This window comes from Artemia sp. Qi Xiang Cuo, chromosome 20 (genome assembly GCF_049724085.1).
Source record: "Artemia sp. Qi Xiang Cuo chromosome 20, ASM4972408v1, whole genome shotgun sequence".
Taxonomy (NCBI): Eukaryota; Metazoa; Arthropoda; class Branchiopoda; order Anostraca; family Artemiidae; genus Artemia; species Artemia sp. Qi Xiang Cuo.
Window position 1 is genome coordinate 18,606,892 of NC_142813.1, and position 11,950 is coordinate 18,618,841.

Sequence of the window (11,950 nt, forward strand, 5' to 3'; positions counted from 1 at the left end):
GCATGATCGTTAAAAGATGATTTTTTAACACATAGAGGCCATGCCATTCTTTTTTTTTACATACGCAGGTCAAGCTGTCACGTGATTTTTTATACATAGAGGCAACATCGTTCTTTAGTTTTTAAATCTCCAGTTGTCACGGAGATGTCATTTAAAAATGTGAAATTTTGATAAGAATTTTGCCAGAAATGGTTGACGGCCAGAGAATGATTAAAGTGTTTGCTGTTTAGTTTTAAGTTTTCAATCGATTGATGCGCAAACTCCAGACACATAAAGTGCCTCCAGCTATTACAACTATGTAAAAAATAATAATTCTAAAATTCTTACTACCCTTGAAATATTGTCACCCTTAGTAGGTGAATATGAAATGTCTGATATAGTCAAATTGTATTCTCCACTGATTCCCATAATGTTCATTAACAATTTGTAAAAAAAAAATATGAGAAAGAACCATACTGAAAAGAATTTTCATTCGCATTATAAGTCTTGATTTTTAATTAGTGTATTTTTTTCTGCTTTACAGTTTTGTTTTTTCCGTCTTTTTTCCTTTTCTCATATTAGTCAAATTTTTTCTTGTTGATTTTTTCTCTATTACTGTTTGTATGAAATACCCATTATTGATTTAATCACGAAATAAATTATTTATCTATCTTAGGGAAAGTATAGATATTTTTAATTCAAAAAGCTACCTTGATATTCCAAAATAGCTCTTACATTACAACTAATAAAAATATGAAAACAAATGTTTCTCTTAAGCAAGTCCGTCAGATCGTTTCCCTAAGACTATACTATCAAAACACAGGACTTCGAGAGACATGTTGTTTACACTTACAACGGCAATATTAATATACTTTATTTAGTATATTAATATACTTTAAGTATATTAATAGTATAATAAAGTATATTAATATACTTTAGGAAAAATTAATGCATTCAGGTCAATAAAAAGATTATAAAAGTCAAATATGTGAAGGAGTAGCTATTCCAGCAAGTGGTGACAACGGTCTTTCCACAGATAATTCCGCCTCGATACTAGCTGTATGACTTCTTACTTTCTCCTGTAGTTCAGAAAGAGCACGTCTAGCAGAGCTGAAGTTCTGGAAAAAAGAGATATGCGTAATAAGTGCCTTTGCTATGAGATTGATCGGTATTGTTTAGTTATTGTATGGTCTTTAAGTGACTTTCACACTACGTGCATAATTTTCTATGCTAGCGGTAAAAAATAAAATCATTATTATCATCGTCTAAACTCATCACAATCATCATAAGCAAACTATTCAAAAATTGTGAATTCGGGATTTGGATGAAAATTTAACGTCCGATTCAATGTGAAAGGCCTTCTAGAAACTTGGTTTAAGTTATTTTCAAAATTTATCAGTTGCTCATCGAGAAATTTTCATTTTTTATGGTACTATATTGACTTTTCATAATGTTCCGTGAGATCAAGTAACATAATGCAAAAGGCTTAAGTCATGCTTGTACATCCATCCGGGGATGGAGGTACAAGACTCCGAAGAACGATTTGTACCACGATAACTTGTTATAAATTTAATGATAACTGTCAAAGTTAGCTATTTTTAAAGGCCTGACTTGACGACAAAAAGAAAGCAAAAACGGAGAGTTCTACCCTAGGCTATGCATTTTCTACATGTGACGCATTTTTTGAAAAGCATGAAAGAAAAATGATAGGTACCAGATTCGAGCTTTTTATTTCCTCCTCTCTGACCTGGAGCTCTTAGATCTCAACACCATCTAAGACTTGATCTATGGAAGAGCTTAAAGTTTTTTTGTATAGTAAAACAAATTTAGTACATAATCAAGCTATGTTTACGTACCCAGGACAGTGAAAACTAATTCTGATTATTTGAAATGGTTAAGCGGAAAGCTGCAGAACCATATATAATTAAAAAAAAACTAAGAACAGTTGGGAAATCAATTTTTAATAATAAAAAAAAAGACCTCCATACGCAGCTATGCAGTTTTGGTATTAGCAGGTCACAAATGTAAAAGAAACAAAAGTGGGTTGAAAATAAAAAAAAGCTAAAAATAAATGTCACCAAATAATACAGGAAGCCTTAACTTTCATTTGAACGTTTAATTGTCTTTGAGAATCAACAAATTGTCTGTGTTTGGATTTTTATGGACAACAATCATTGTTGAACTTAACTAATCAGTTTTGCTCATTTATTTTCATGCTTAAACGCGACAACACTGACGCAAATGTGATACTGACCTACGAACTTCATAATTTTGAAACATCAGAAAAAAATCTTAGAAAAATCCACGTTTTAGGGTATGAATAAAAAGGGAATAAAAAATAAGATGTTTCTAAATGTTTCTATCAAAAAGTGTTTCTATTTTGACGTCCTTGGTTCGTTAAAGACGAGCCTGGGGCCATATTTTTATGAACCTTTAATGAGAAGGGGCTTGTCAATTGATGATGTAACCTTAAACACGACCTTTTTTGGTTTAACCAAATAATTTGACAAAGCTACTTTGTTTCATTTTTAATATTTGAATCATCTGATCAATCAAGGGCCTCATTCGTTTTACTTCATTAATTAATTAATAAGTAGATTTTGTCGTTTTTTTGTAGTTCTTAGTTAACTTTAAAGTTTTTTTTTTACGACCGGATTCTTAGTTAACTAAAAAGTTGATTACGAAACTACTATTAAGAATTCTTCGTTGTTAGATATCTACAAAGAATTTCTGGCAAGAAATTCGAATTCGACAGCTCATGCTTGCCTCTATGGTAAAAGTCTTGGCTCTTGCAAAATATGATGATTCATTTAGGGTTACCCAGATTGGCTAATGCAGCTGTTTATAAAATGCACTTACTCAGAGACTAGTTTTAACTCTCGAGTTTTATTCTCTTCGGTTTACGCTATAGCAACTTCGAAATTTCTCCCAAACTATCCGTTCTATTTGCAAAAGCCTGGTAAATTTTCTTTGTTCACTTTCTGGCAAATAACACGCTAAAAGCGAAAAAAGTAGACTTGTTAGTTGACTAAGTTGGGTTTAATCAAACGCAACTAAGGTTTCTTTTTTACAAGTATGAAAATTTTTGTCGAATGTGACTTTCAAGACGTACCACGGTCCTGTCGTTAAACAGCGTTTATTCAGGCCGTACCGTGTTTTAGCCAGAAACCATTTTGAATGAATTGGTACAAGCGCAATTGTAGTAGCCGATTGAACTGCGACAAGCCATCACATCTTTGTGCAGGATTGAGGGAATCGAACACAGTGACGCTGAACATGATTCGCCAGGCGTTTAACGATGAAAACATGTCACAAACTGAGTTTTCAAGCGGCGCAAGTGCTTTAAAGATGGCCAAGAGAGTGAGGAGGTCGAGCCCTGCACAGAACGGCTGTCAACCTTATGAGTTATCAACAGTGTGTGCGCGAAGCACTACATTTAGAGCGCCAGTTAATTGTGCACAAAGTCGGTAAGCAAAATTGGCATTGAAAAGACGACAGCACAAAGCATTATCACTGAAGATATGGAGAGGCAAGTTGTAACCATATATTGCATTAGGACACTATATCCCACCACACATGCTCCATGGTAATTAATAACCTAACAATAGACGGCATTGTGATGATTCCCAACTTCCTTTCAATACCACTTCGGTAGGATTGCACCCCCCCCCAGTCAAATCCTGTTTATTCGAATCTCAAAATCTTCCTATTTCTGAAAGTGAAATCCTCTCTCAAAGGATTGCACCATGAGACTGTAAGTGTCATCTAAGAAGCTTGTACGCGTATCGTTTAGAAGGCTTTGAGACTGCAAAATCAAGGTCACTGACGGAGAAGTCGGTATTATAGAAGAAAATGCCATTTTTCAATATATTTCCAGAGTTCGTTAAACTTTTAGATCTTTCCTAGCTAACCTTCAGACGAACCGGCTCCGCATTAACAGCACCATTGCACAGCATGGCTCACAATTGGTCTATATGGTTTTCTAGAAAGACGATGTCTGCTACGAAATCATGGTCACTGAGGGAGATACTAGCGTTAATTCAACGCAAGTGACACAATGCGTGGCAAGCTTAATAACCCGATTGAAAAAACAGTTAAAAAGTATGAGGTTCAGAATACAGCCTTGTCTCCCCCCAAAATCGACATCGAAGAACTATGATAATTATCAATCCAATTGTACAAACGCACGAGGATGGTGATAGTATACCTGCATGAGACGTACCAGCTCCTCAGGAACACCGCTTTCCTGTACCATAGCCCACATTCAATCAAGAGGAATTGAGTCAAAGGCTATTATAAAATCGATGAAAATACTAACTGTGATCTCGTTATCCTTCATTCGGTGCACTTGAAACCGTCGGAGTGTGAAGAGCTGGTCGGCGTAGCCCCTTTCAGGTCGGAAGGCTACTTAATTTGGGCGTATGGCGATGTTCCTGATCGAGCAGAAACGGTTCTGGAGGACCATGGCGATTATCTTGGCAGGAATACTTATGAGCGATATTCCCGGGAAGTATTTGAATTCAACTGTGCCCTCTTTTTTGAAACGGGAATGATGATTGAAGCCTTCCAATCAAACAGAATCACCTACTGTTCCCGGATCTTTTTAAGCAGTTTTCGAGATGCTGTACAAGAAGCCACCGGTTCGCTTTGCAGATTTCTGGTTTTATTGCGTACATTCCTGGCACTATATTTTTTTCAATTTATTTTTTGCTGCCAAAATTTCCTTTTCATCAGGGGGCTCTAGTTTAACACTTTCATTTTGATCCTTTTGGGGAGGTGGGTGAATTATAGAGTATTTAAAAGGTGGATGTTAAGGGACCACTTGGGGGTATTCACTGGGTGGCGATAGATCAACTTGGGGATTTAAAACGTTCTGAAAGTAGAGGTTCCACCAGTCGACAATCCCGTCCCGGCTAGTTATTACAATACCATGTTCGTCTTTTACAGATGACGAATTTCTGGACCTCTTACAAGTTGTTTATTTAAGCAGGTGATACAACTTTCGATTGTCTGATGAACTTGCTACTATTTGCATCTCAAGTGCGATATTTGTCAGCTATTTGGGTCTGTCTTGTCAACCCAACTGATGCCAAAACTTACGAGGGTGTTTACATTCTGGTGAATGGCACATGTGAATGACAGCAGCATATTTTTCTTTTCTGAGAGGCGGATAGTCTGTTCAGACAGCCACCGTCTCTACTTTCGTTTTACTTTACCTAGTGTTTCACTTGCTAATTCTCTTAGATCGTGTATTGGAATCTTCGTCAACCGTCAAATTACTGCACTATTGTCTTCCGGTGACTCGCTGTGGTACTCGTCCTTTAGGGCGCTGAAACGGTTTGACCATTTAAGCAGAATTGTTCTGCTGTTTCCACAGATTCCACAGAACAAAGTATTTCGTGAGTGGGGTATCAAAAGGGAATATCTCCACAATTGTAAATTTTCAGAAGAGCGAAAAAAAACTCACGACTTTTTCATTTCTCCTCCAAGTTTCGTAAAAGAAGAACAGATCGATATGTCAAATCGATACTTGTCAATCCGTTTTTGTTTTACAGTTATCAGAGGGAAAAAACTGTTGTGAGGTTTTTTTTTCTGCTCTTCTGAAAATTTACAATTATGGAGATACGTCCTTTTGATATCCGACAGACGATTTATAAATAACTGGGTCGTAGAAAATAAAACAGCATTCCGAAAAACAAGGTTTACAATATACATACTATCACCATTTCCAACACCCAGGAAAGGGATATTTTCCTAAATTCTCACAGTCCCACTAGACCATGTCTCCCCCCTAACTTCCTCTGCTCTCTCACCTTACTCGTTGATCCATGCTGTTAATGAGAAGTTCCTAAGGAGTTTCTATCATGGAAAAGCTCAACAAGCTTCCTTCAATTAACAAGGATCTGATTCTTTAAATTCGTTAAGAGGAAACTTATACAACTATATTTGCCATAAGAAATTAGAAAAACTCCGCTTAGGAAACCAATTAGGCTTATTTTCAAGTTTGAAAATAAGAACCGTGTGTGAAAAATCAGCAGAAAAAAGAGCGAAAAAAGTTTCATCATGGATCTCTAGAGACTGTAACTTTACTGATTACTCTAGCAAAAGACAAACACTGCCATAAATCTAAGTTGTTTATTTATATGACTATTATTAAGAGTATTCCAGATTACACACTTCGAATTATTAGCTAATTGACTTATTTACAAAAATATCTTTTTAGAAAGACCAGTTACGTTATTTTCTCCAGTTATTACTCTATTCAGTATTCAGTTATTATTCTATTCAGTATTTAGCTGAATATTGACATAGATAGAATCTTTAGTTTTTGGAAATTCCTACAAAATCCCTGTTATTACTTAGTTTCTATCTATTGTCACAAGCCTATATTTGTTCAATAGCTCTATTTAACATAACAGTTCTACCACCCTATTGATTACCGTATTACTTGACGATCAGATGCAAATAAAAGGGGTGTTGCAACCATTGGTTGGGCTTCATTCTAAGCAAGAAAAGTGTCTGCTTTCTCTTTTCATGATTCAGTGTAATGTATTTAGGCAATGCAAAAATCATGACTTCTCAGTTATAAAGTGTCTTCAAAACATTTATAAACATCTTCTTGCCAAAATGAAGGGCGGTTCAGAGCTTTTTAATGTGCTAAAGGGCGTTAGACAAGGAGGACTCACTTCCCCCACGCTTTTTAATAATTCAGTCATTCCAGCGCAAAGTTCCATTGAGTCCACCTGTATTCACGAGGGTTTAGAGGTCTCTTTACTTACGTATGCTGATGATATCCTGAGTCTGCGTCAAACTTTATCTGGTTGTGAGAGCACTTTCTCGAAGTTAAAACTAGAATATCAGCAGATTGGTTTAAGTTTTAATGTGGATAAAACTGTAGCTGTCGGTTTCAACCTCAAAGGATACTCTCATAAATCCCTCCAACTTATAGAAACTTGTATCCCACTCTCTAAAAGCCTTATTTACCTCGGAATACCCATTGGAAATTCAATTAAGGAAACTATTAAGCTTGCCATCCAAAATCTTGAAAAAAAGACAAGGATAGCTTATGCGTCACTTGTCTCTAACGTTACCCACCTTAGTCGTTTACATCTTTATAAACTTTATAACAGTCTAACTGTGCCTCATTTTCTTGCTCTGTCTCCTATTTGGCAACTTTTTCCTGCTTCAAAAAAAAACTTGTTCACCAGATTTATTTTAAATTTACTAAATTCACGTATGGCCCCTTGGACTAGTAACTCTTTTTTGTTCCAAAAATTTAAGATCATTTTTCCTTCCATTTTTATTGATAAAAGAGCGAAAGATTTTAAATCTTCTACCAGTAAACTTGACCATGATTGTTCCTCTTTATTTTTGGGATGGTGTTATGATTTTTTATGTCTTTTGATTTATGTCTTGATTATCTCGAGATTATGATATATGATTTATGATTATGTCTATGATTATTATGATTGTAAAAACTACTTATTTTTGTTTAATGTATAATTTTTCTTCTCTTTTCTCTTTTTTCCTCCTTATGTACTCTGTCATTTAGGAGATCTGTGCCCTTTTTTGTTTTGACGGGTTATAATTAAATTGAATTGAATTGAATAACATTTGTAAAACACTCAAAAAAATCGTAGACAATCTCAGAAGTCTTGTCATTTTGATGTATGAGCATTTGATATCCTTGTCATTTTGATGTCCTTGTCATTTTGACGTCTATGTCATTTTGATGAAACCACAAGTAAATGTGGTTCTTTCGTCTCTTTTTAGGTTTGTGTATTGTTTTATCCAACTAAATTTCTTGCAGAAAGGTACCCTAACACTTTTGTTCCTCGTGTAACCGATTCTTCAAGCAATCCGTTTTTCCCTTTAATTACCCTTTTTCTTATTTTTCAATCCAGTTTATTTCTATTAGTCATTTGCTAATAGAAATTAGCTGGTAGCCAGTAAATTGTGACTTAACCGTCGACTGCTAAGCAAACTTTACAACGCATAAACTTTACAAACTTTACAACGATATGTAAAGTATCTGCTTGCCTTGCTCCCCCCCCCCTGGGCTAGAAACTCATGGATTACGCAAAAGTACGGGATTATAGACCCAAATGCCTCGGTAAACAAGCGTATTGAAGCTTATAACAGTTGACTGATACCCCTAGAGTCCCATCCTGAAACAGTAGATCGGTCTGTGAAGACGTTATGAAGGACAGTAATTGATATTTTGCATATGTTTCATTTTGTCACCTTACAAATTCTTAGTTTTTATGTAATTTATGAATATTTGTCCTTCTTTTTCTTTTTGCTACTTTTTTTAATTTTATTCAGTATATGTTTCATTTTGTCACCCAACAGATTTTCAGTTTTTATGTATCTTATTAATATTTGTCCTTCTTTTTCTTTTTGCTACTTTTTTTAATTTTATTTTGTATATGTTTCATCTTGTCACCCTACAAATTTTCAGTTTTTACACATTTTATGAATATTTGTCCTTCTTTTTCTTTTTGCTACTTTTTTTCTCTTTACTCCGTTTGTCAAGTGCATTACAACGGGTTATAAATAAATTCTATTCTATTTGATTTATGAAGATTTTTTTTCTAGTTTTAGCTTACATATTTTGGATGTTATTTATGCAAATATTTTGACTATTTTTAATAGTACTCTAAAAGTTTATTTTTTATTGGATATAACTTGCCTTTTAACTAAAATGTTAATGTCTTTAATTTTTATTTTTAATTTGGTGTATTCTAGGTTAGCACATAAAGCGTTTTGCCCTCTCACAGCTAGAACTAAGTTTTTGAAAAATAAAAAATAATAATCTTATCTTGCTATAATTGTGGTCCCAAAGACCCCTCAGCAGAAAAAAAAACATGATACGAAAAATCATATATTGTAAAGGAGATTGGAAAAATTGCACTATTTGTCTCATGGTTTTTGATGGTTAACGTCACTGTTACTAATCAAAAACATCCAAGAATCCTTTTAAAATAATGTACTCTTAAAATTTCCTTCGGGAATATTGTCAAGTAATTGATATTTTAATTAATAATACTACCACTATCAATAAAAACTCACAACAGCACCAAGCTGCCCGAGGCCAGTAATTCTGCGCACGTTCCTCCTCCATCCCAATCTATTCAAAGCTTCCCTCTTTAGGCTTTCCCAAGAACTTCCAATTTCTTTTAAATCCTTCCTTGTGACCTCTACCCACCCTATTCGGAGATGACCTGCTTTTTGTTTGGTCCTAGATGGATGGCCGTAAAGAACATCTTTGCAAATCTTTCATCCTTCTACCACAAAACATGCCCTATCCATCTCAACTTCTATCTTACAATAGCCCTGGAAATTGGAATAGAAATATTTTTTTCGTAAGGCTTGTTGTTTCATATACGAACTGTCAAAGGGGTACCCGAAACTATCTGCAAACAATTCCTCTGAAAACATCTAAGAGATCGTGCTCCGTCTTCTGATTTACCCACGTTTCAGAACCGTATTTGACCACTGTCATCATTGTAGCTTCTATCTAATCGTGAGCCGCAGACTTATCTTTCTATTTTTTCAAACTTTTTCCATCTGCAAAAAACACCCCGGGCTACTAATAATGCTATGAATAAAAACTAAACAGCTTACATGTAAGCCAGCATCAATTGCTTTCAATAGGTTTCCAACTCGTTGCACTGGAAGTTTTGGATAGACATACCAAACAAGTTTTAAGACATGACGACAAACATTCTCTCTAGTAATAGCCGTGGAAAAGAATTCATCAAAAACAACGGTGCAAAAATCTTCGTTTACAAACTCATCACCGAACGATATCAAAGTACCAACCTAAAAAAATAAGATTTAAGTCAAGTTAGAAAAAAAAGCTTTTAGATTCCCGTTTTGTAAGATATTGTCCATAACATCCATCTGGTTTCCCTAAAATATCGCCCATATTTAATGGGAGTCGACGTTTTCTCCCACGGGAAATTTCCATTGGAAATATACTCCCTCCCCCGCAGAAAACTACCCCCTGGATAATTCCCCCGTGGAAAATTCCCCCACAGGCAAAACTGAACAGTCATGAAGAAAGTACAAAATAGTTACCTCAAAATGTCAAACAGATGTCCTAAGGGGTCACAAAAGGACCGGATGTCAAATACTGTTTTACTACAAGGGCTGGTTGATCTCCAATCACTTTCAACTTGTAAAAAAAAGATTAGAAGTCTCAATTTCTCATCGAATGAGCATCCGACAAATTTCCTATGACCACGAAGACCAGGTTTGGGATTAGGAAGCGGTACCCCTCCTTTACGAAATAAATTCTGCTAATTGTGGGGTTTAATGTTAGTCTTTACTTTCATAAAAACAGCGTAGACCAGAAATATTCCCAGATATCGAGAAGAATTAAATATAAATCTCTACCTCCACCACCCCTCTCCCTCCTTAAACTAATTCTGCATTTACCAGAAGACTTAATGAGAGTTAGAAGAGGCATCCACCCCCCTCCAAAGTTTATTCGACCACTCTTACCATAAAAACCTTAGATGTTAACACTTTGCAACTTGCATAGCTTACAGCCCTTGTCTCAGGGGCTGGAAGGAGGTTTTTCAAACCCAGAGGCACGATTATTTGACCTTTGGAGTATTTTGAAAAAAATAGCTATTTCAAAATTTTGACCCGATGCGTTTGGGGAAAATGAGATGAATTATCCAGGGGGGGGGGGTGGGAATTTTCCTCTGGGGGAATTTTGCTGGGTGTGGGGGTATTTTACAGGGGGATAGGGGCACCTAGAACCATGTTTAATATATTATAAGTCAAATATTTCCGTTATTCCCGGCACGGCACCGTAAGGGAAAGTTCAAGGAGACGACCCCCCTGGAAAGCCATAAAACGTTTCGAATTATCAAAAAAGGAAAATCGTAAATATTTTCATCTAAATCCTGGTACCAACTCCTTATAGACATTCCCTCCCCTCCAGGACAAACTTCCTGGTGACGCTTTTGATCCCTTGTCATACCTTTTTCAGCATTATTTTCCATGCATTTTAATGTCATCATATTGATAGCACTTAAACTCAGAACTCAAAATTCCCTTTTGATCAAACCAACTTTTTATCCTTTTAGAACCTAAATAGGCAAAATAATGGATATTAATGGATTACTACTGAGATTTTCTAAGAGTAAATTTCATACCATTTGATATTTCACCTCCAAACCAGAATTTTCTTTTCAGGGTAAACATAAACAGAGGCTAGAAAATGAGAAAACTGAGAAAAAAAAGAGACACTGTACATTCTCTTTGGCAATATCTTTACGAAGAAGAACCCACCAGATACAACTGTACAAAACCTTCGTTCAAAAAGTCATTTTTTAATAACATACCACTGAGAACCCAATGGTATCCACAATGTACCCACCAACCAATGTACCCAATGGTACCCACCAACCAATGTAATACTAGGGCTAAACAAGAAAAAACCAACTGTTCAACTTGCCCTTTTTATTGTTCAACTTGCGTAATACTTCAATTTGGCTTCTTTTAAATATCTTAGTCCATTTCCATATTGAGAAAATAGAGATACTTTCTCTTTGGCAATTATAGCTTTACCTAATATGTTAAACTTCTGATGAAGCCGCCATTCGGTCGAAGTTTCCTACTTTACGAGAAACATGCAATTCTGAGAATGAGCTCGCCACTTATGAGCTTATCATTATTCAGCATTTGCAATTTTTTCCCTCTGTGTTATGCAGTGGTTAATTTCGCTTATTATTTCACGTTATAGTATTTTTTTATGCTTTATTTTTGTGATTTATTATTCTTTATTATGTTATTGCATTAATATAGCGCTTGCTGAAAGAAAAGAATTTAAAAAAAAACACCATAAAATACTTATCTAAAAACTCATCACTATATACACATGATAGCAAACAACAACAAAAAAATAAGATAAAGGCCTATTGAAAACCAAACCAATCTTCGATATGCCCGTGTT

General features: G+C 35.3%; 1 protein-coding gene across 1 annotated transcript in view; it reads right to left on the reverse strand.

Moving 5' to 3' along the window:
• Nucleotides 1–836: 836 nt before the first annotated feature.
• Nucleotides 837–11,950, reverse strand: part of NELF-B (negative elongation factor B) — a 93,993-nt gene continuing 82,879 nt past the window's right edge. Inside the window, exons 8-9 of the mRNA XM_089105720.1 lie at nucleotides 9,607–9,804; nucleotides 837–1,097 (exon numbers count right to left, since the gene is read on the reverse strand). Of these exons, the coding sequence (XP_088961846.1) occupies nucleotides 960–1,097; nucleotides 9,607–9,804 (336 nt within the window). The 3' untranslated portion in view covers nucleotides 837–959. The remainder of the gene's footprint in view (nucleotides 1,098–9,606; nucleotides 9,805–11,950) is intronic.